This window comes from Prionailurus viverrinus, chromosome D1 (genome assembly GCF_022837055.1).
Source record: "Prionailurus viverrinus isolate Anna chromosome D1, UM_Priviv_1.0, whole genome shotgun sequence".
NCBI classification, from domain to species: Eukaryota; Metazoa; Chordata; class Mammalia; order Carnivora; family Felidae; genus Prionailurus; species Prionailurus viverrinus.
This window is the reverse complement of record NC_062570.1, coordinates 89,049,497-89,073,756: the sequence shown is the minus strand read 5'-3', so window position 1 is coordinate 89,073,756 and position 24,260 is coordinate 89,049,497. Positions and strand designations below refer to the sequence as shown.

Sequence of the window (24,260 nt, the reverse complement as noted above, 5' to 3'; positions counted from 1 at the left end):
AAAAAAAAAGATCATGGAACTGGAAATGTTAGGTTAACGCTTCAAATACATCTTCAAATAACACTTCACAACACATTTAGATAAAAACGTTAGGTATGTTATTGAGAACCATTAAGAACCAGGACTCCTCCTCACTCCCTATCCTATGCTCTGTCATTCCAAACAGATCATTCAACAAACATCAGTATACAAGGCATTATACTAAGCACTGGGTAGAAACGCAACAATAAGACATGGTTCTGTCCACAAAGAGCTTGTATTCTAGAGGGGAAGGCTGAGAGGCCAGGACAGAGCATCATGGATGGTGTGAGGTGACAGACAGCTCCTCAGCAGCCAGGTTGCAGGAGATGGTGGCTCTGCAGTGTTCCTGTGTGTCCCTGCCCCATCTCCTTGTGGTGCACGTCAGCAGCCGAGGTGGAGCGGGCCCGGAGCGAGAGTGCGGGCCCCAGGAGGGGCCAGAGCAGAGGCCCGCCCGGGGGCCGCTCCCCAGCACCGAAGCCAGCATCATCGTCCATTCCTTTGTCCAGATGGGCGGCTGCCGGAGCGGAGGACTGCAGAATAGAGAGGCTCCCTTTCTCTTTTTAAATTCTGGGCATAAAGTAGAGTCTTGATCAAACACAATGGTGATGTTTATGAACTAAACACATCCTCTGGCTTTAACAAAAGAATTCTGTCCTGCCACAAATTAGCAATACAAGTCTTTATTTAAAAGGGGTATATAGTGGTAGTGGTGGGGGAGAGTTAGATTTTATCTGTAAGACCAAGTAAATCACACCTATATGGACATTAAAGAAAAACCCCTCTTTTTAGTGCTAAGTTGAAACAGAATGGCAGCTCTGATTAGAAACAAAATAATTCAATTGTTTACATGACAAATACTTACGAGCTGCCCCTATGTAAATGACATACAAGACAGTATGGTAAAAAATAATAATAATAAAATGAGACAGACCTGCTTCAAGAAGTTCCTAATTTGACTGAAGAGTACAAACAAGCAGGCCTTGCCAATCCCATCCACTCAGTGTTTCCAGCAGTGTGTGAAGACAGAGGAGGGGGCCCTACTCAAGAGTTTGCCAGCCCTTTCCACTTCATTACACCCAAAAAGACATTTGTAGGACCAAAGACCCCAGGCAACTGGGCTCCTAGGCCAACAGAGGAGGTCCTGCCCTGAAGGCTAAAGGCGTGAGTAGCAGTTAGAGAAGGAAACGTCTGGGCAAAATTAACCTTCACATCCTTCTGACCTCTTACATTTTATTACACGGCCCATTTCAAGTGCTCAACACACATGTGCCTAGGGGTCACTCACTATATGGGGCAGTGCAGATACATAACATTTCCATCACCACAGAAAATTCTATTAAATAAAGCGGTAATCAGTAAGGGCACCCCCCAATTCTAAAATTCCGACATAACAGAAATATTAACAATAAATGTAAAAAAGTGTGCTGACGGAATGCTGTTCAGCAATAAAAGGAAGGAACAGCCTACAACATGAAGGAACCTCAAAATCATGCTAAATGGAAGAAACCAGTCACAAAAGACAGACGACACATTACAGGATTCTACTACAGGAAATGCTCAGGAAAGGCAAAATTTTAGAGCCAGAAAGCAGATCACACTAGGGATGGAAGCAAGAAGTGAACGCAGTCAGGCACCAGGGATCTTTTGGGTGACAAAAATGTTCTGAAACTGGATTTTGGCGAGGTCACACACGTCTTTCTACTTAGTAAAAATTATGGAACTGTGCACTTGAAATAGGTGAAATCTATGGTGTGTAAATCATGCCTCAATAAAGCTGTTAACATAGTCGTATCCTGGAAAAAAATGGTGAAGCTATCTGTGAAATGCATGTTTCAAAAGTTTTTCATTTTAGCACCACAAACATGGATACAAATCCCCAAAAATGACAGACACCAGAGCTCTCGTACGGAAGCCAGGGACCCGTGTAACTCTGCAATGGGCCCTAGTGATAACACTTCAAACAGTCATCAACCCCTTCAAAAACAGTTTCACTTCGGAATTTTATATTCTGCATTAGTGAGATAAAAGCTATTTGAGATAGTCATAATCCCCTGGAATGTCCACATGAAATGCCAGTCTCTGAGGGATAACATGAAGAGGGGCAGCAGGAGACATCCCTGATGAGGCACACGCTATGTTCCAGACACTGTGGCTCAGGAAGTACCTCATGTTACTACCTCAACCGAGTTTTGTTCCACAGTGTTTCGTGAGACAGTTCATACTCTGAAATATCTCAAGAAAGAAAACAATGTCTTTCACACCCTCAAATATGCTCTCACAAAAGGGGGGGGGGGGAAATGAGAATATTTTCTTGGTTTTGTTATTCTAACAGATTTGATTTCAATTGATTAAAAAATAAGTTATATCCATGTTAATTAAACTGAAAATATCTGAAGCACATTTTTCTAAGTAACAAACCTGTAAAATAGATGGGGAATTACAGCTCAGTTCACCTTTCAAGAGATTCTGACGTTGTACGTGTTACCTGTCACTTTTGAAGTGTCTTCTCTACCAATTTTATAGTGCATACTCTTTACATAATCCCAGACTAAAACTAAGTACTCTAATACTCATTATGAAACCGCTTTGCTAACTAACAATCATCAATGGGAAAAATGTATGTGCTATTGAGTATTTCCAAGACATCCATCAACAAAACGAAATGAAATTGAATTACAGAATTCTAAAGCTAGAGATACTCCTTAGATTTCAACTACTTCAACTCGTCCCCAGATATTTTCATGCCAGAGTGGGAACCCCAAAGGACAAACTGTGATTCCCAGACCAGAGTTCTTCCCACTGCCTTAGCTTAAACACACCCCCACACACCCTTCACATACCCCCATGACATTAGTAATAATAGTTGTGAATTACAGTCTCAGAGAAACATTATAGGTTTGTAAGACCAAACTACTATCCATTAAAGGTCATCAGATCATTAGTCTTTGCTTAAAAATAAACTAGATTTATAATTAGACAAAACACTATTCTTTTCTATGAAAAAACATTCAGTCCTCTTCATGTCTGAAGGTCTAAACTCATTGTTTTAAATAACACTGATCATGCATTAAAAAGATCTCAAGATAATTTTTTTAAAACACAGCTAATAAAAAATGGTATAAAGTTTTATGCATGAATATGTTTTTAATACAGAATGACTGAACCAAGTGATCATAAATGTATCGAGCACCAAACATACTTAGAAATACAGTCACACGTGTACAGTACATAAACATTAATGAAGTTTTAAGTTACGCTCAAAAGATCACAATTAAATCATAAACATGGAACTTAAAAAAAGAAGACAGCGAATTACTGAATCTTTGGACCAAAGATTAAGATTACTCTCAATTATTTATAGTCTATCAGTAAACAAACATTTCTCTTCAGTTGGCGGAACACAATTTTAAGAGCAACCTTCAGGGAAACATGCTCCAGGGGCTTAAAGCATATCCTGGCTCTTCCTATGTGAAAACGGCACATTGTAAAATCAAAAGGAAAAAAGAACAGAATGATGAGACCATATGTCTCCTGGCTCTTCATCATACTCTCCATACTCTAATGGATGTGAATAACTTACCAGATTGCCAGTGAGCTAGAAGTCTGAAAGACAAATGTGCTCCAAAGAGTCCTTCTTATCTAGTTGCCTCAAAATGTGAAGAAATTTAATCTTTTTATAATAACCCTAAAAGGCTGTTCTGTGTCTGAATCATTATGTAATGACACCAACACTCTGTCATATTGAATGTGGAAATAGCCAAAGCTCTGTAATTCATCAGGAACAGGAAACCTAAAAATAGATGCCAATTGATTCCATTATTTATAAAGGTGAAGCTTTCTTAGATACTGATAATTATTTTAAAAGATAGCAGCCACGCAGAGCCAATTGCTCAGAGTGCTTCTTAATGAAGCACTGGCTCTTTCATTTAGTGATATATGTCCTTCTCAAATTCTAGAAAATTCTCTGCTACTTTTGCCTTGAAAACTACATTCTCTCTTTTCTCCTTCTAGAATTCCTGCTATTGGATTACCGGATGATTTTCATCTTATTCCCCCTGTCTCAATGTCTTGTTCATATTTTCTACTGCTTTATGTCTCTGGGCTGCATGTAAGCTAATCTTCTCAGGATAGACTTCTGTTCACTAATTCTTTGCTCAGTCACACTTCAACCCAACCTTGAGTTTTTCTCTTCTAATTTTAGAGACAATATTTTTCATTCTTAGAAGTTCTGTTTGTCCTTTCCAAATCTGCCTAGACATTCTGCAGAGTGTCTCTTTTCATATTTTCAACTCCTTCTCTTACATGTTTAGTCATTTCAAACACACATCTCTATGTATCTAATAATTCCAATTAACTTAAGTCCTTGAAGATCTAGTCCTGAGACTTGTTATGCCTCATGACCCTTGCTCCGAAAAGACTGCTTCCATGTACAATATTAAATTTGAGACTGTGAACTCTTCGTAAGTGGGACTTTATCTGGGAATCTTGTATGGCTTGGATTGGAGGCTGTGTCCTTCCAGAATAACGGCTTCTGCCAGGTAACCCAGGAAGATTATCAGCCCAGAACCACTTTACCTCTGCCTGTGAGTTCCAGAAAATGCAAGTACTATAAATGTGAACCTCAAAGCCTCATGAGGACATGCCTATGAGAGCAAATTTTCAAGGGAGTAGGCATTCTTATTCCATATCAAGTCAAACAAATGAATTTGCCTGTTATCATATGGCATTAAATTCCATCCATATGCTGATGACTTCACTCATGAACTTCAAATCGTACAACCAGTTGTCCATTCAACATCTTTGCTTGAATGTCTAATAAGCCTCTCAAATTTACCACGTCGAAGCCTAAACCTAATTCTTGATTTCTCTTCCTTCCCTCCTCTCTGCTCAAAAACACCTGTTCCCACTCTCATTTATTCTTCTTCCAGCTCAGGCCAAGTGGGGCACATGGCTTCAACTGCCACCGACCACTATGGATGCTGCGGGCATTTGATGACTCCCTTTTCTTGTATTTAAGCGCTACTTACCATTAAGAAATTTGTTTTATAGTTTTTTATCCAGTAGTGAGCAGAGGCCCTACCCCATCTCTTTAGATAGTCATACTGACTTTTCAAGTGTGAGCAGGCAAAGAGGGCTCTTAAATCACCTATAGTTTGCTCTTGATACCAGAGCGCTGTGAGGACCCGCTCCGTTCAGTGTAATGCTACTAACAAGGCTCAAAAAAGCACACAGAAACCACTTCCTATAAAATAACCCTAAGGGTGGATACCTTGGCTTTAGGATAGGGACCCTCCCAGACTGACACACTGACGATTGGTATCGATGTTCCTTCCTATAACCTATCTGACCGCACACACGCGGCACCCTTAATGCAGCCTGAGCTACCTGCTGTTGCCAAAATATATGTCGTGATATCTCACTTCCAAGGTCTTGCCAAATCATTTACATTACCCACGTCCTTCCTCACTTTTGTGTTTATTTCCGTTTTTTAAATTTTTTTATTATTATTATTTTTTAATGTTTTTATTTTTTTTTTTGAGACAGAGAGAGACAGAGCATGAGCAGGGGAGGGGCAGAGACAGAGGGAGACACAGAACCTGAAGCAGGCTCCAGGCTCCGAACAGACACCACAGAGCCTGACACGGGGCTCGAACCCACAAACCGTGAGATCATGACCTAAGCCGAAGTCGGACACTCAACCGACTGAGCCACCAGGGCGCCCCTATTTCTGTCTTTTTTAAATAAAACCCCAGTATTCTACAAGGACCAAGGCAAATAGTACCTCATCTGCAAAGCTCTCTTAGATCCCTGACACACCGCCTGCTTTTAGCTTACTCTTCCCTCTGCTAATACACTTACTGATCAACCACTTACCGTACTGGCAGGTGTGTTCCAATTACTCTGCTAGTCATAACGGGGGAAGGAGAAGTATCAAAATACAGACATATTCCCCACTAAGGAACGGAATTAAGTAATGCTTCCAACCAAGCATGGTCTCTAGCGCGGCCAAGACCAGTCATGGTCATCTGGGTAGCCTCAATGTACCATACCTCCTAGCCTCCATATTGGCCCAAACCACAGTCCCAAGCTCCTGCCGTGAGGTCCATTCTGTAACCCATCTTATTGCCTTTCCTAGCACTCCTAGTCTCCCTCAAAGAAAGGGGGCTTTCTCTCAAAACTCTCAAGCCAATTTGGCTATGTTTCAGAAGTGAATACTTGTAGCCTTCTTCCCAATCCCCGTAACTGTCATCACTTACAAAAGTGACACCAGGAGTGTCCTGGAATCATAGCATAACTGTCACACTCTGAATTCCTGCCTACCACCTAAATTCTCTCAGTGCCATTTTATAAGCACCAGACTAGACCACTCAATACCAGCATTTGCCTGGATGACATCTGTGCCCACTGAGTCACATACAGACATCCTAGAAGTCCTTGCCAGGGCCGGTCTCTGGAATCAGACATAGCATCCCAAGCCATGCCATCCATTCTGCTCCCCTCTTTCTGTTTTTAACATTTGGTTCACTATTTCTCAAGCTGAAGCATAGTAATGGCTACGGGGAACTCATCTGGTCCATTTCTCTGTCTAACAACCTCTAATAGGGACCGGAGACGCATCCTCTTTCCTCCACAAAACTTTAACGTATTGCAGACCGAGTAAAGCACAGGGAAAGATGGCTGAAAGAAGCTGCCCCCCAGTCAATACCCGCGTGGGCGCAGGTTTTCTACCATCGCACATGGCAGCGGCCAGAGGGGCAAAAAAAGGAAAAGAAAGCAGCCACCAGAAAAATAAAGTCTCCTTCTCCAGATGCCTTCACAGTAATTGTCCCCATGTCCCTGCATGACAGAGGCATAACAACACACTTACTATCTAGCAGGGCTAGACTCCTTCTCCACTCTCTTCTTTTGGGAGCTTTCTTTATTATCCTTACTTATTTGTTCTTGCCAATGACATTCATAATCAACTTGCTTAGCTTCAGGAAAAACACACACACATACACAGAATCATCATAAAGCCACAGATTAACATAAGGAGATCAACAAATTTATGATGCTGAAACTAAAAGCTAAGTATAAGGACTGAAACACAACAAAAACCCCAAAATATTTTGCCATTCTCTGCTTGTGAAAAGATACAGGCTGAATCAGAAAACCTTTGCTACATTATATTGCCATGGGAAAATTTTATCTAAAAACACTTAGGTTAATGAGCGGAGGACATGATTTAATTCATGTATTGTATAATACAACTGATTGGAAAAGAACCCCAAATGATGAAATAACACAAGGCATTAGTAGAGTACTTGCTTACCTTCCTTTTTTAGCCATTTCACAATATTTCCTTCTTCCATTGTAGGAGACAGCGATGGCATCAGTATCTTAATGGGATCAACTGGAATTTAAAAACAGAAATATTAGATGGGGTGCCTGGGTGGCTCAGTAAGTTAAGCGTTTGACTTCGGCTCAGATCATGATCTCGCTGTTCCCGAGTTCAAGCCCTGCGTCAGGCTCTGTGCTGGCAGCTCAGAGCCTGGAGCCTATTTCAGATTCTGTGTCTCCCTCTCTCTCTCTCTGCTCCTCCCCCACTCATGCTCTGCCTCTCCCTCTCTCAAAAATAAATAAACATTTTGAAAAATTAAAAAAAAAAAAAAAAGAAAGATTAGTCACAAAAAAAGAATGCACCCTCACGAGGCATCAATAAAAAGGCCAAATACTCTAAAATCAAATTCAATTTGAGAAGAAAAGTATTCCAAAACTTAAGACTCCCAAGTGGTCAAATTCAGGGTCCAGTAAATGGCATGGAAACATAAAATTCTTATGTATTTTTTTAAATAACACTCTTACAGAATATTTCAACTCGTTTTTCATAGTTCCCCAGTCCTCTCTGTGTATTTTCAAACCAGATGCTTACAAGATTAAAACAAAAAAAAAGTTGATTTATGTTCCATCTCCTTCTCCTTCATGTTTGTTACCGCAACATATATATATATGTATATACATACACATGTACGTATATATGTATGTATATTTACAAGTCAAATGATCAAAGGAAAAGATAAATAACAAAAAAAAGAAAAAAAGAAAAAAAACTAGGGTTCTCATAACCTACAACAAAGTAATCAAGATTAGACTTTAAGAAACTGTCTTTTTTAGTTCCCTCTCCTATCACACTATTCAAGAATCAAAGGTTCTTACTGGTAAGCACTAAAGTCAAGATTTGCCTTGTCAAAGATGACCAGGCAAGCGAACCTCCATGGTTAAATCGACCTCAGATTGTGCTCCCCACCACAACTTAACTAGGGACCCCAAAAGGTACACCATTCAGTGAAGCACAGCTTCACAGTCTACAAGGGACACCGTTTCACAGTCTCTACATTTGTCCAGATGTGCTTTCCCAATAGTTGTCCAGTGTCCAGGACTACATTCAAAGAGCACACAGTCAGCACATTAAGTTCACATAAAGTTTATACTAATAAAACAGTTAACAGCATATTCCAGCTATCAGCAGTAGCCATGGTAAGAAATTACATTCCCTGAAACCTTCCACAGAACCTATTCTATCCTCAGATTGTTCAACTCTCTGACCCAAAAAAGCAAAACACTATATAGCACATGTAATATTTCAAATCAGGAAGAGCACAGAAAAAGGCTTCTTCTTTTTTCACCCCCCCCCCCATTGATGTTTTAGGGTTAAAAGCAAGGGAACTGAACACTAATGTTAAAGGAAGTTTAATATATCCTTTGGGAAACTAATAATTTACTGTGAATTCAAGGGGAAAGCTCCTATAGCCTCATGGTAAAGGAGTTCCATCTCTGAACCATTTGGAGGGAAGTTTCTGTCCTCTCTCCACCAAGCCCACATACCTGCCTCAGCTTCTTCCTCATTTTATCTAAGAATTGCCTTCCTTAGGGAACTTGCATTTTTCTTTCAGCACTTCCTGTGCTAGGCATAAATGCACATGCCTTTCAAAGACAGAGAGCAGGCCTACCTCTGTTTCTGCCATCAGGGTCCACTGGGTGTGAGGAAGCAATTCAGGTATGTGTGTTTGTGTGTTTGAACTCTCCTCAAACGAAAGCCCAAAGTCTAAATATGGGGTGATACTGGGGCGACTGGGTGGCTCAGTAGGTTAAGCTTCCGACTTCGGCGTCGGGCTCTGTGCTGACAGCTCGGAGCCTGGAGCCTGCTTCGGATTCTGTGTCTCCCTCTCTCTCTGCCCCTCCCCTGCTCACGCTCTGTCTCTCTCTGTCTCAAAAGTAAATAAAACATCAAAAAAATTTAAGAAAAAATATGGGGTGATATTGAGAAGCCTAACTGTAGAGGGCCACAGATCTAAGTCACATTCTCCATTACAACAAAACCGCCAGCATTAAAACTGTTACTTTGATCCCCATCTGACTTTTTTGCCTCTCTCTCAATGGGCACCAAACTCTAAGGACAGAAAAGTAGAATTATCACTCCTTATACCCCAACAATGGTGGAGTCCAAACCAAACTCTAAGTCAATATGCCCATTTCATCAATGAGAAAACTACAAGCCATTGATTAAGGGATTCGAATTCTTCCTGCCTAAACCTCAAGGCTATCCTCTACTACACGGTACTACCTCTCATCATTAATTGATGATCCTCACAAATATAGATCATTAATTAATCACTGTCTCTTCACCCAGAAATTCAAACACAGCAAATCAGACACTGCAAGTCCATGTGAACATTTTTCGTATCTTCAGTCAAATATCCCAATAAGCCCTTTCCCTACCTTAGGCTTAAAGAATTCGGGCATTGAGAAACCACTTTTCCTACCGACAATGAATATTCTGAATGTAGCAGAAAACAAGTAATCATTAAGTGCATTGTATCTTGAAAATAACGGAGTAAAAATAGCCACAATGACTTTCCTAACTCCTGATAAATCCTCATTTATTATTTATTAATAATTGACTTATTATTAAGTAACTTATTTCTTATTAACACCTGATTTATTGTTAACACACAGTTATCTCAGAAGAGACTGGTGAACGAACACAAGCCATCAACTCCTGTGCATTATGTCTTTTGAGAACTTTCACTGAAAAACGGTTTCATTTAACTTCCAAGCTAGGTTTAGTTGAAATGCAAACCATGAATGTAACACAGCTTACAAAAATCTTTGCATTTTTTTCTGTAGTGAAATAAGTCCTCATGGACTAAAAAAGGCACATTAAGATACTGAATGGGTAGAAAAGAACGCAAACTACTATGTACAACCCCGGTGCACTGTTGTCTATAAACATCAGAGTACTAAATTCTGAAGTAAATTAGAATTCGGGGAAGTGCATTTAGGGAAAGCACAACACACACAGGCAAACTGAACATTAGTGATGCACCTCCACACCCGAACCCTTAACAAGCCTATGCTTAATTGGAAGAATTCTTAAAAAGTGCTCAACGCTCGACAAACTAACCACATTTGGAAACAATAAAATGAGCTTTCTAATTCCCTACATTATGTTGTGTATGCCTTTTGCATATTTTTCATGGCTTGATTTAGAAAACAAAAACATTTGTCTTCACAAAGTTAAGCAAGTCCAAGCCTCAGCATTTAATTTTTTTAAGTTCATAGTGACAAAGGGGGTTTGAAAAAAAAAAAATTACCTTCTAATAGCATGACGATAAGAGGTCAGCCTCTTCTTGAAAAACACAGCTTTAAAAAAAGTCCTAATACATTGCTTCCATCAAGAAGAAGGCTGGTGTTATGAGACAGAATTATTCATAATCACATATATATTAAATTTATAGCAAATAGATTCCACTTCAGAGCAGCAATATAAATGGACTTCAGTGATTCTACGTCCAGATTCTAATTTATGACAAACCCTAAATCAAGTCTTCCAAAACAAAATCTCACTTCAATATTTTTATACCTTCGTTCTAGTTACCATGTTACAATTCATATTTATTTTATGATTCTAACTCCTATCATAATCTCTCACCTACGAGACCTTCACGTTTCCATTATTCCTGACGTTAAGGACTATATTACGAAACTTTTGTATTTATTATTATTTTCCAAATTACCACATCAAGAACTCAAAAATTTTCATATTTTAAAAATAAAAAGAACATAATCATTCCTCATACAGCCACCCTTCAAGGATGAATTGAAATTGCTTCTCTGAATAATGACAATAAAATATAACAATTCTATAATAGATCACTACCTTTGCTCTGAAGTGAAGGTGATAAAAGACAAAGAAAGACATTTTGGACATGTCTCATATTTGGTACTATCTCTTGATTGATTACACCAGCTTACTAAAGAAAGTAAGATGTGCAATGTATTTTCTGATTAATCTAGCCAATCTACCCTCAGATTCTCATGCCATAAAATTACGTCAAAACATAAACATTAATTTACTAATAATGGTACGTATTTCATTCTAGTGTATCCTCTTTCGACTGGAACATTATACATACCTTTTCCATATGTATTTTTTCCAGTGATGAAGCAAGTATGCAATCATATCATCTTTGACTGACAGGCTGCACATAATTAATACCTGCCCTTTATGGCTGTCATCAATTCTATTCAGATAGTATGGGCTTTTCTAGACTTCTTGGAATTTTGGCCTATACCTAATATTTTTACTTTCATTAGAAATTAAATATAGTTTTTCTTTCCATTCCAGTAAGCAGTCTGTTCTACCTTTTTCCTGTCGAACTGAGGAGGCCTCGAAATGAGAACCAATTACATTTCCTAATAACTGGGCACAACTATGAATAAGAATAAAGGAAACGTGTTTTATTCTCCACTGGTCCTACCAGTTATTTCAATTAATACTCAAAAATACACACAAATTTTAGTTAGAGTTTAACTCTCTGGTAGTCATTTTAGTGTTAGCATTTTATTTCTTTGTATCAAACTAACAAATTATAGCTAATGGCTTGTGAAGTCCTTCTGTAATTAAAAAAAGAGGACCGTGGCAATGTACATTTCCAGTTTATATTTAAAACATAATGGTTTTAAAAAGTGGAGCCTCAAAAATCACTAGAACTATTTTTTTTTAATGTTTATTTATTATTGAGAGACAGAGAGTGAGCATGGGAGGGGCTGAGAGAGGGGGAGACAGAATCTAAAGCAGGCTCTAGGCTCTGAGCCGTCAGCACAGAGCCCGACGCAGGGCTCGAACCCATGAACCATGAGATCATGACCTGAGCCGAAGTCAGACGCTTAACCGACTGAGCCACCCAGGCACCCCTCACTAGAACTATTCTAATCTTTTGTTTTCTTTAATAGAATGACACAATCAACCTTTTTTGTTTAGTATATTGCTGCCTTCCATGTCGTTATCAGGCACACAGCAATCTATCAATCACTGAATTTTACAGCAGTTTCTCTAATTCCTATATTTCTTCAAATCTGGTCTTTCAATCTTTCTGCAGAATAATTGTCTTCAACTTCAAATAAGGTACACTAATCTACTTCTACTTCTGGTTCCCTAAAGAACTTCTTTTATCCTAAGAACAAAACATTCATACTTCAGTAATTACATCAAAGCTTTAAATTGATGATATATACATCAACTCTAAAAGATCTCCAGATTAAAAAAATAATAATAATATATGCAAACTCTTAAAATATAAAAGCAGAACAGATTGCTCTGTGGTTAATATGAAGCAGATCTAAGCCCTACACTCTGATGAAAGAAATTAAGGAAATTCAGCAGTTTACATATGAATATTGCTTGAGCATCAGGCTCTGGTCCATTTAAGGGACTATTATGCAAATACACAAAAAATTGTGAAGATAGACCAAATGAAGAAATAAATAATTCAATACTTTCTTAGTGCACCTCCCTGTTCTTAACACTAATTTGCTTCTTCTCTAATAGGAAGAGATGTTGCTCATTTAAGCGCCTCTCTTTCCAAAGCAAGAGCTCATTACATATAATTAACCTTTAGAATTTCTGTTAAAAATAAAACAATTGTGCCACCTGCAGGCTGGATGAGATAACACAGAATGAAGTAACTAAAGCAAATTTTCTTAAAAATGAGTACTTGTCGTAGAAGTCTTCTTTACTCAAACAGTGATTTAGGTGTAGTACCAGTGTAAGAATAAATTGAAAATGTCAATGGACAACAGAAAATGTATGCGTAATAATTTGTGAAAATGGCATTTACAGGTCCTGCCGTGGTAAAAGATGGCCCACCAACAGTATATGCGGCATCATCCATTTCCCACCTGCTTCGCTTGTACACACACGGACTGAAGGATGTGCTCCAAAATGGCACCAGTGGTTCTCTGGCTGGTGATGGTATATACGTGCTTTTTATTTCTTTTGTTTCTTATAATCTACATTTTAATAGTTTTCTCTAGTAAGTTTATCCAATTTCACTCTGTGCCCAAAACTTATCTAACACTGAGAAAACAAAACAAACAAACAAAAAAAGTACTTTTGTTTGGTTATTTTTAGATACACCCCACAAGGACAGGGCAAAAAGGAGGAGTAACAGCACACAAATTTGGAGGCAGAAAAGTAAAGAGATGAGTAATTATTGTCCAAAGAGATTCCAGTAAGCTGAATCCTAAGCCAGCAGTGGGGAAAGCTGAGATGATCACCCGTTCATGCAACAGAATTGCCCAAACGCCCAGGAACCAGCTGTACGAGGACCTTTGGAACTGGGGAATGCTATCTGAATGCTAACTGGATCCCCTCCTGCAGTCCAGTGCTGGGTAACAACCCATCCTCATTCAACAGAAGACTGGGACACTGGAGACTGTTTCTCTGGAGAAGGCAAAAGAGAAGACCTTTAGAATGAAGGATCAACTTACACATGTGGGGGTAGACAGGAAGTGTATAAAGAAATTAGCAGATTATCTGATGTGACTGACAATACGGCAAGCTGTGCTGAGAAGCTATTAGATACTGCGGGATGAATCAGCAATAGTTATCAGAGAAAACTAAAGAAAACATTTTAAGGCAACAATACAGGAAAAGCCAACAGTAAGAAAGGTAACAATGATAATTTGGGACAATACAGGACAATCTCAAGATGTATTCAGTGTAAACACTGAATGTGGATTTAACCAAGAATTGCAAAGTAACTACACTGGAGGAACAAGAGAGGGAAAACCTAGGGGATGGCACTGACCAGCACTCACCCACAGATAATATGTAAGACAGAAATAGGGAGACAAACAAACGCTGGAACAAAGAGACAAAACCTGTTGCTTATAAGAAAGAAGACTGGGAAAGCAGGGAGAGAAGGGGAGATCTGCTGCATTGTTATAACCTTTCAGTACTATTTGACTGTTTAAACTATATGCATGTATTACTGTGTTAAAGTAAATATTTTATTATTTAATAAACATGTTTAGTTAATTTTATAAAAATCCTAACAAGCGGCAGCAGCATACCATAGTGATTTAGAGCACAGGCGCTGGAACCAAACCGCCTAGGTTTAGTATAGATCCACCACTTACAAGTCACCTACTCCTTCTGTGCCTCAGTTGCCTCTTCTGTAGAACAGTTTGTAAGGACTAAATAAGGTTAACACGTGCAAAGTCTTCATGGGTGGGGGTGGGGCTGGCAAACAGCCAGTCAGTCTCAAAAACGTTGGCTAATTATTACTGACAGGTAGCACAGAAACGGTTAAGAGGGTGAACTCGCACACATCCGGAGTTGGCTATATGTATTACCATATCGTGCATTACAATTCCTTCCTCAAGTAATGGAAAAATAGATTCACTGTTCCTTTCACATCTCAACCCTAAACACGAAGGTTTCCTTTCTACTCTCTCCTTCACCTAACCTGGCCGCATTCTCACAGCTACAATACACTAGCTCTTGATCTCTATTTTAACTGTAGTGTACGTCTGAAAACCAAATTCTCATTAAAATCAATAGTAAATGTGGGGGCACCTGGGTGGCTCAGTCGGGTAAGCTCTTGATCTCTGCTCAGGTCATGATCTCATGGTTTGTGGGTTTGACCCCCGTGTCCAGCTCTGTGCTGACAGTGCAGAGCTTGCTTGGGATTGTCTCTCTCCTTTTCTCTGCCCCTCTCCCCAGCTTGTGCTCTCTCTCTCTCTCTCTCTCAAAATAAATAAATGACCATTTTTAAAAAATCATCAGCAAATGTTTGATCTTCAGTGGTGCTGTCGTAACATTCACTACCAAAGCTAAGGAGCAAATCAGGCTCTCAGTAAATGCCTCCTGAGCTCCCATTATGCTAGTCCTAGACCAATATAAGACCAGAATCTTGACCTCCAAAGGATTACAGTTTAAATGGGAAGTCAAGATATATACACAAGTACTAGAGGGTAGTAGATAAAAATGCTGTAAGAGTACTAAAGAGCAATGAAAGCTGAGACTTGGGCTGATCAAGAAAGGAAAAAAAAATCTGCTATGGCTATTATCAAAAAAAATCAAAAACAAAACCAAAAAAACAAACAAACAAACAAACAAACAAACAAAAACCCCATCCTAACAAATAAAACCCCCAGAAAACAAGTGTTAGCAAGATGTGGAGAAATTAGAATCCTTGTGCACTGGGGGAGAAAGTAAAATAGCGCAGCTGTTATGGAAACCCATAGGATTCCTCAAAAAATTAAACAGAAGTATTACCATTTTCTCCAGGCCTCCTATGTTTGGGTATACACCCAAAAGAACTGACAGCAGGGGCTGGAACAGATATTGTACACCCATATTCACAGGAGCAATATTCACAGCAGCCAAAAGGTGAAAACAACCCAAATGTACATCGACAGATGAATGGATAAACAAAATGTGCTATAGAACTACAATGAAATATGATCAACCTTAAGAATGAAATTGGAATACAGGCAACAGGACAGATGAAACCTGAAGCCACTATGCTATTAGCTAAATACAAAAAGACAAACGATGTAGGATTCCAGTTGCATGAGATACTCTGAACAGGCACATTCATAGTGATACAAAGAAGGGGAGAGAAAGGAAAGGGGAGATTTTGTTTAGGGGACACAGGGTTTCAGTTTGGGAAGATGAAAAAAGTTCTAGAGATAAAGACCGTGGCGATGGTTGCACAACGATGTGGACGTATTTAATGCCATGGAACTGAACACATAAAAATAATTAAAATGGTGAATTTTATGTATATTTTACTACAATATATATTTTTTTTTAATTTAAAAACTTTGTGCTAGGTAAAAAAAAAAAAAAGTGAGAAAATGAGCAGACATTCCAGGTGAGGAGAGCATCACATCCATAGAAGGAGGTGGGAATTACAGTTCAGAGTGCCTGGAGAGTGAAATAGAATGAACATAAAAAGTGGGCATGTAAGTCAAAAACGTATGTTACAGCACTATTATAGCTTAACTTGAATACCTCCTTAATGGGTTTGACGTTATTTAAACTGCAATGGAAAACTATGAAAGAATTTTTGAGCAAGAGAAATACCACAACTAAAAACTGAACTTGTTTGCAGTTCCACATAAACAGCTGACCTTCACAAATCTGCAATTTACAGAAAAAAATAACACTGCACAGTTGCTTTGACAGGGTCGCCACTATAAACCTTGCAGAAAAATTAAAATAGAGGGGCTTCAAGTACCAAAAAAGCTACCCATGAATGTGTTACCTGTTCTCCTTTACTCACTGAGACTGCTTGGCCTGAGAGACTGAAAAGGCACCTAGGACCTTCCATTAGATCTTCAAATGTCTGGCCTTCATTCTAACAGTGGTAGAGAGAAATGGGAGGCAATTCTGGAAGATCATTTCATGGCAGAGGAGTGGAGTGAAGAAAGGAGAAAGACAAGGACACCTGTTTGTTCATTCACTTGTTTATTCAACAAATATTTATTCAGAGCCTACCAAGTATTAGGTGTTCTTCTAGGGGCTGGAGATATCAAAAGTGAAAACAGACAAAAATTCCTGCTTTTATGGAGTTTTCATTCTAAAGAGGGGAGACAGAAAATAAACATGACGTGTCTGGTGGTGATAAGAAATAAGAAAAGAAAGGCAGGTAAGGGAATACAGTGACAGTGGAAGAACTATTTTATCAGTTGATCAGAGGCCTCCTTTGATAAAATGAGCAGAGCTGAATGGAAGAAGCCATGCAAGTATCTGATGGAAGAGCCTTCTAAACAGAGGAAACAGCAAGCACAAAGAATGAGCAGAGAGTATGCTTGTTGCTATGTTCCAAACACACAGAGAAAGCCAGCGCACGGGAGTGGAGTGAGAAAGTGAGGAAGTATGCGGTCCGCTGAAGTCAGGGAGCAGAGGGTTCCTACCATAGGGGGCCTTGTAAACCACAGTCAGAACTTCAGATCTCAGACTGAGTTTAATAAGAAGCCTTGGAGGGTTTGCAGCAGAGAACTGGCATGATCTAATTTATAATTTAAAAGCACTGTGAAAGCTGCATGGAGAACAGTCTGTACTGGGCCAAGGGTAATGGTAGGGATACCTACTGGGACACTCGCAATAATCTAGGCCATGCTAGTTGGTGAGGAGTGGTCAGATTACATCTCAAAGGTAGAGCCAAGAGAAATTTCTGATAGACTAGATGTGCCATACGAAAGGAGTCAGGGATGACTCTAATTGTGATACAAGTGAAACAACAAAAATCAAAATTAGATGCCACAGCTCCAAAAACAAAATCTTTCTACCTGTATAAAGCGCCCAAAGAGCCTTAAAAGCTATATAGACTCTATTCCTATCCAGTTGTTCAAACGTACACAGAAAAATCCCATTAAACATCAGGTCAGTTACACAGACCCTGTGCTTACTCTTGTGCAAGGCACTGGCCCCAGGACACAATCCAGAGAACTTATACTTGCTCTTTTCCCCTCTCTTAGCATGAGAGCCACCATATTTATAAACAATACAGTACTTGGTATTTCAGTGCTCACCTAAAGTACAAAGTGAGATGACTGAAGGGTGTGAGGCAGGAGGGGATGGGAGAGATCTCCCATCTGCCCTTCTAAATCTACCCCTCGACTTTCCCCAGACCACTGTGTGTGCCTCAGCAACACGCTTCCTTGTGCCTTGAACCCACCGGGGTTCAGCCACAGGGCAGTAGAAGCAGGAGATGAAGGGAGAGCAGAGACGGGGGGGGGGGGGGGGGGGTCAAGGTATTTACTTCCCCAGCTCCCTCCCCGTGTAGCCACCTGAGCTGGTTAGATCCTTCAACTGAAGGACACACCTCCATCACAGGATCCTCCCCGCAGGCTCCCTCCTTTCCAGCTCTAGCAACTGCCCCCTTCCCATGCCTCTTCACGATGCCACTCAGCACCTTGCTCTAAATAGCCCCGCAGCACAGCACCACCTCTACGCCCGGAATTCACAAAAAGTAGTCACCTAGTAAACTCTCCTCAAATTACCCATTTTTACGGTGCCATCTATTCCCTGCAGGACCCTACAGAAGATTTAGGAGAATAGCATTTAAGTAATTAGAAAAATTTTACCCACAGAAGAGGTCACTCTATTTGAAGAAATAGTTCGAACCAAGATTTCCAAATAACTGGCTTTATATAAATGTATTCGCTAGCCATTTACTTATAATGGGAACCCTTATACAAAAACATTCACTTCTTGTTCTCAGATATGGTAAATATCCTTGCAAAATAGCACTATTTTCTGTAGGAAATGACAGACATTTTATGGAAATAGGCTGGAGACTAACTGGTGTTTATAGATAAATTACAGGGAGATCCACAAGTTTCCTGAAACTACATAGAAAATTTTGCACGTACACATTTTTCTGAAGAAGTGGTATAATTTTTATCAGTTTTCAAACAGACTTGTGTCTCCCCTAAAACCTAGCACTAGTACAATCCCAAGGAAGTTCTCCTGAAATGTGCCAACCTTAATTCTTACCTAAAATTTTTCATGTAATACAAGAAAGCCGTTGATCGCAGCAAAGTATTGAGAAGATCACTAGCTATAGTAAATGTACTGCTTACCGAGTATAAAATAAATAAAATAAAATAAATAAAATAAATAAAATAAAATAAAATAAAATAAAATAAAATCACTATTCCCTCCATTTTGTTTACAGAATCTGCTAATTCTTTCATATACTTAGTATCCAATGGTGCATCTGTAAGGAAGCTGGCCAGAATTGGAGGTACTCGATGGCTATGGAAATACTTCCTCTGAGTGGGAGAAACTGAACACGACAGAAGAGGTTTCAGCTTGCAATACTGGTCTTCTTGCTATTAAATTATAAAATTAAAATTCTACCTAAATCCATTTATTTTGCAATCTTGGAACAGGACAAAAAGAAATCATTACTTAAGAGTCTAGCAAAAAAATGGACACATGCATAAGTTTGGGGATTTACACATTGGCTGTAAAAGGCAAATGAAGGTCAAGACATTAACAATTAGGCACACTCAGGAGGACAGTTGACCCTTGAACAACATGAGTTTGAAATTTACAGGTCCACTTACATGCAGATTTTTAAAAAATAAATATATTGGGAAAATTTTTGGAGATCTGCAACAATTTGAAAGAACTCACAAACCACATAGCCTAGAAGTACCAAAACATTTAAGTAAAAGTTATGTATATAAGAATACGGTTGATGATACGTATAACACACAAAATATGCGTTCATTGACTGTTTATGTTATTGGTAAGGCTTCTGGTCAACAGCAGGCTATTAGTACTTAAGTTTTGGGGCAATCAAAATTATACATGGATTGTCCACTGCGCTGGTGGGAGGGGTCAATGCTTCTAACCTCCATGTTGTTCGAGGGGCAACTGTATATCAATTAGAAACTTGCAGATAGGAGGACATTAACATATACTCTAACTCTTAAAGGGTTCTGCCACCCTTTATACAGTCAGTCTAGAATTGTAACTGTTAAACTGTTCTAAAAAAATGACATCATGACTATCACTGAAATACTATTTCACAATGTAGATATTACTAAAATAGCTCTCACTTCACTTAAAAAAAAAAAAGTGGAGGTGTTCACACAGAATATAAACATGGTGAACACAGCTTCAGCATGCTGACATCGTTCTGTTGATGGCTACGGCCAGGCCACCACCTGACACTGAGGTAGACTGTGGTTAAGGAAACAGGTTCTGGTGTCAGGCAGAGCCGGGTTGAAATTGGAGTTCTATCACCAGAGCACAGCATCAGCCACTGAGAGTATTAAGTGAATTAAGTCATGTAAAGTGCTGACAAGGGTGCATGGTACATAGTAAGCTCTCAGTGCTACTTGTTCTTCTCAAACCCACTTCCCCGACTCCTTTCTTGCTGGAAGAGACCCAATTTTGTTCAATCGTGTACCCTTTCTTGTGAACATGTGCTCCGAGTTAGTGACCCCATTGCCCAGTGTGTTAGTCCATTTGGACAGCTGTCATGAAATACCTGAGGCGGATGGCTTATAAACAACATTTATTTCTCACAGTTCTGGAGGCTGGAAGTGCAAGATCACGATGCTGGCAGATGTGGTATGGTGGCTAATGAGGGTCCACTTCCTAATTCATAGATGGCACTAAGCATGGGACACATGTCATTGCTCATAAAAATGCTGCCAACACGTTGAAAAAAAAAATTAAAAAAAAAAAAAAAAAGGGGCGCCTGGGTGGCGCAGTCGGTTAAGCGTCCGACTTCAGCCAGGTCACAATCTTGCGGTCCGTGAGTTCGAGCCTCGCGTCGGGCTCTGGGCTGATGGCTCAGAGCCTGGAGCCTGTTTCCGATTCTGTGTCTCCCTTTCTCTCTGTCCCTCCCCCGTTCATGCTCTGTCTCTCTGTCCCAAAAATAAATAAACGTTGAAAAAAAAAATTAAAAAAAAAAAATGCTGCCAACAAACACCATTTAAGGAAACCAATACTCCAAGTATGACTCCCATGGACAGAGTTTAAGATCCTGGATTAGATGTATGAAAAGAGAAATTATTCAGTAAGTGTACTTAATTCCTATAGTCTATAGGTTACCAAATAGCTGTTTAGTTTTATGAAATTACAATTTCTAACAAGCTCAGAGAAAAACAAGCCAACACCATGTAATTCATGCTTTGTAAAATAAATAGTTCAAGGACCACCACCTGTATTTACCACGACAAACAAAAACCTGTGTGTGGAAAGTTACGAGACAAATTTTAGCTCCGTATATTAGAAAATAAAAAGAACCCAAGATTTCCAAATAACTTAAAGCTACCCAACAACACTGTCAGCTACTGAGGTAGGCAGAATAACAACCCTGCCTCCCACCCCCCACTCCTCCAAGATGTCCCACATCCTAACATCCAGAACCTGAGAATACATTATGTTACATGGCAAGGGAGCATTAAGCTTGAAGAAGGAATTAAGGTTGTTAAACAGCTCATGTTGAGATGGGGAAAGAATCCTGGTGGCCCAATATAATCACCAGAGTCCTTATACATGAAGGAAGGAGGAGCTGGGAAACTTAGCTTCCATGAGATATAGTGATCTCCCTCTTACAGATGATGTTCAGGCCAAGTAAGCCAAGTTGTTCATGGTGTGCAGGGGAGTAGGTAAAATGTCATGATGCATCTGGGGCGCCTGGGTGGCTCGGTCGGTCAAGCATCCGACTTCGGCTCAGGTCATGCATGATCTCGCGGTCCGTGGGTTCGAGCCCCGCGTCAGGCTCTGTGCTGACAGCTCAGAGCCCGGAGCCTGTTTCAGATTCTGTGTCTCCCTCTTTCTCTGACCCTCCCCTGTTCATGCTCTCTCTCTCTCTCTGTCTCAAAAATAAATAAATGTTAAAAAAAAATTTAAAAAAAAATGTCATGATGCATCAGATAAGGACTGCCTAAGTGAGTTTCCAGAGGCAGAAGTCCTTAAACTGGTTCTAAAGAAAACCCCTGAAACTGCATGCACCTTTCTGTCTGTAACCACCTATGTTCCTTTTTCTGTAGAGAGAGTCTAAAGCATTCAAAGATTCTCTAAAGAATCTGTTTTCGGGGCGTCTGGGTGGCGCAGTCGGTTAAGCGTCCGACTTCAGCCAGGTCACGATCTTGCGGTCGGTGAGTTCGAGCCCCGCGTTGGGCTCTGGGCTGATGGCTCAGAGCCTGGAACCTGTTTCCGATTCTGTGTCTCCCTCTCTCTCTGCCCCTCCCCCATTCATGCTCTGTCTCTCTCTGTCCCAAAAATAAATAAACGTTGAGAAAAAAAAAAAAAGAATCTGTTTTCCGGGGCGCCTGGTTGGCTCAGTCGGTTAAACGTCCAATTCTTGGTTTCAGCTCAAGTCATGATCTCACAGTTTGTGAGTTGAAGCCCTGCATCAGCCTCTGTGCTGACAGCACACAGCCTGCTTGGGATTCTGTCTCCCTCTCTCTTGACCTGACCTTGCCCTTTATCTCTCTCTCTCAAAAATAAATAAATAAACATTAAAAAACAACAACAAAAAGAATGTTTTCCAAACAAGGTTAAGAAACAGTATGGAGTTTCCTCAAAAAGTTAAAAATAGAACTACCCCACAATCCAGCAACTGCACTACTAAGTATTTACCAAAAGGATACAAAAATACAGATCTGGAGGGGCATATGCACCCTTATGTTTATCACAGCATTATCAGCAATAGCCAAATTATGGAAAGAGCCCAAATGTCCATCAACTGATGAATGGATACACACACACACACACACACACACACACACACACACACACACACTGAAATATTACTCGGTCCTCAAAAAGAATGAAATCTTGCCATTTGCAACAACATGGATAGAGCGAGAGAGTATTATGTTAAGCGAAATAAGTCAGAGAAAGACAAATACCGTAAGATTTCATTCATGTGGAAGTTAAGAATCAAAACAGATGAACACATGGGAAGAAAAAAAAGGGAGAGAGGGAAGCATATCATAAAAGACTCTTAACTATACAGAACAAACTGAGGGTTGATGGAGGGAGGAGGGTGGGGGATGAGCAAAACAGGTGATGGGCATCAAGGAGGGCACTTGTTATGAGGAGCACTGGGTATTACATATAAGTGATAAATCACGAAATTCTATGCCTGAAACCAGTATTACACTTTATATTAACTAACTAGAATTTAAATAAAAATTTGAAAGAAAACAAAAGGATACCTTCCCAAATTATTTGCAACACTGAGCTTTTACTATGCCATGATTTTCTAAGGTAGTGAGTCTTAGAGTGTAGCCCAGCAAACACCACCATAAAATATCAAAACTTGAGCTCCATCCCACACAGAATATCTGGGAGCTACAGGAAAAGTTCAATATTTCACAAAATGGAGAAAGGGAAAACAGGGAATTCTATACACAGTTAAAAAAAACCACTACACCAAGAGGTGTATTCTGTTAATGCCATTACTTAATGCCTACTTTCTCTAATAACTTCTTGGTATGATTCCCCTCCTAATATTCCACTCTTTCACGCGCATGTTTTGCTTAAAACATTCTTCTCGACCTATGTCTGTGATGTCATAGGTATTTACAAATTACGTCTCTTGCTTGTCGTCGCGCGGGGCAACCCGAGAGGCCTGGAAGAAAAGATCTCCCAATAGAGAGGGGCCAAGGGAATGAATAAGAATGGCTACCAGTGGCTTTTGAATCTCAGCAAGCTTCGACACCCTGACAGCTTTAGGGGAACCTGAGACTGGGAAGTGGCTTGAAAGAAAGGCGTTTAGGACCTCTCTCCGCGCGTCACAAATAACCCAAATTCCAAGGCAAGGTCACAGAGAAGCCACACTAACCAGGGGCCCAGGAATGGAGTCAAGTTCTCCCAACTCCCAAGAAAAACCCTTCGCGGCATGCATGCACTAGGCCTAGTCAGCGGACCTCTCCCCGAGAAAAGGCCTTAGGAACCGGGAGCCGCGGGCACTTCCACACCCAGATGGGCCTTGAATCCAAAAGCCCCTGACCCAGGCCCATTACTCAGCTACACGGAGAAGCTGAGCGAGCCCCGACCACTCACCCCGCAGCCACTGCGTGCTGTGAAGCCATCTCCAACTAGCTCCGCGACCGAAAGACCATCCGGAAGCGCCCCTCACCAGCCCCAGTCTTCGGCAGCCGCCGGAGCCCAAGAGGTAGCGTAGCACCCGAGGGTCATAGCCCAGCCTCCAGGAGGCCGCCATCTTCCCGGCCTTGTCGCGGGCTGCCCGCAGCACCGCCTGATCGCCCAGTCATCAAGACCCTCCCAGCCCCGCCTCTTGTCACGTTGGCCACACCCCCTGGCTCCAGTGGTGCGCGTGAGTCTCGGAATCAAGAGGTTCTCCTAGTCCCGCCTCCAACCTCGTTGGCCCCGCCCCTCAGCCAGGAGGCCGCGCCTCTGGATC

The 24,260-nt window shown here is 40.4% G+C and overlaps 1 protein-coding gene across 3 annotated transcripts in view; it reads right to left on the bottom strand.

The window, feature by feature from the left end:
• Window positions 1-24,118, bottom strand: part of PDHX (pyruvate dehydrogenase complex component X) — a 72,737-nt gene extending 48,619 nt beyond the window's left edge. For all 3 annotated transcript variants that reach the window (XM_047877716.1, XM_047877715.1, XM_047877717.1), the window contains exons 1-2: window positions 23,900-24,118; window positions 7,334-7,414 (exon numbers count right to left, since the gene is read on the bottom strand). In XM_047877716.1, the coding sequence (XP_047733672.1) occupies window positions 7,334-7,414; window positions 23,900-24,059 (241 nt within the window). In that variant the 5' untranslated portion in view covers window positions 24,060-24,118. The remainder of the gene's footprint in view (window positions 1-7,333; window positions 7,415-23,899) is intronic.
• Window positions 24,119-24,260: the final 142 nt, after the last annotated feature.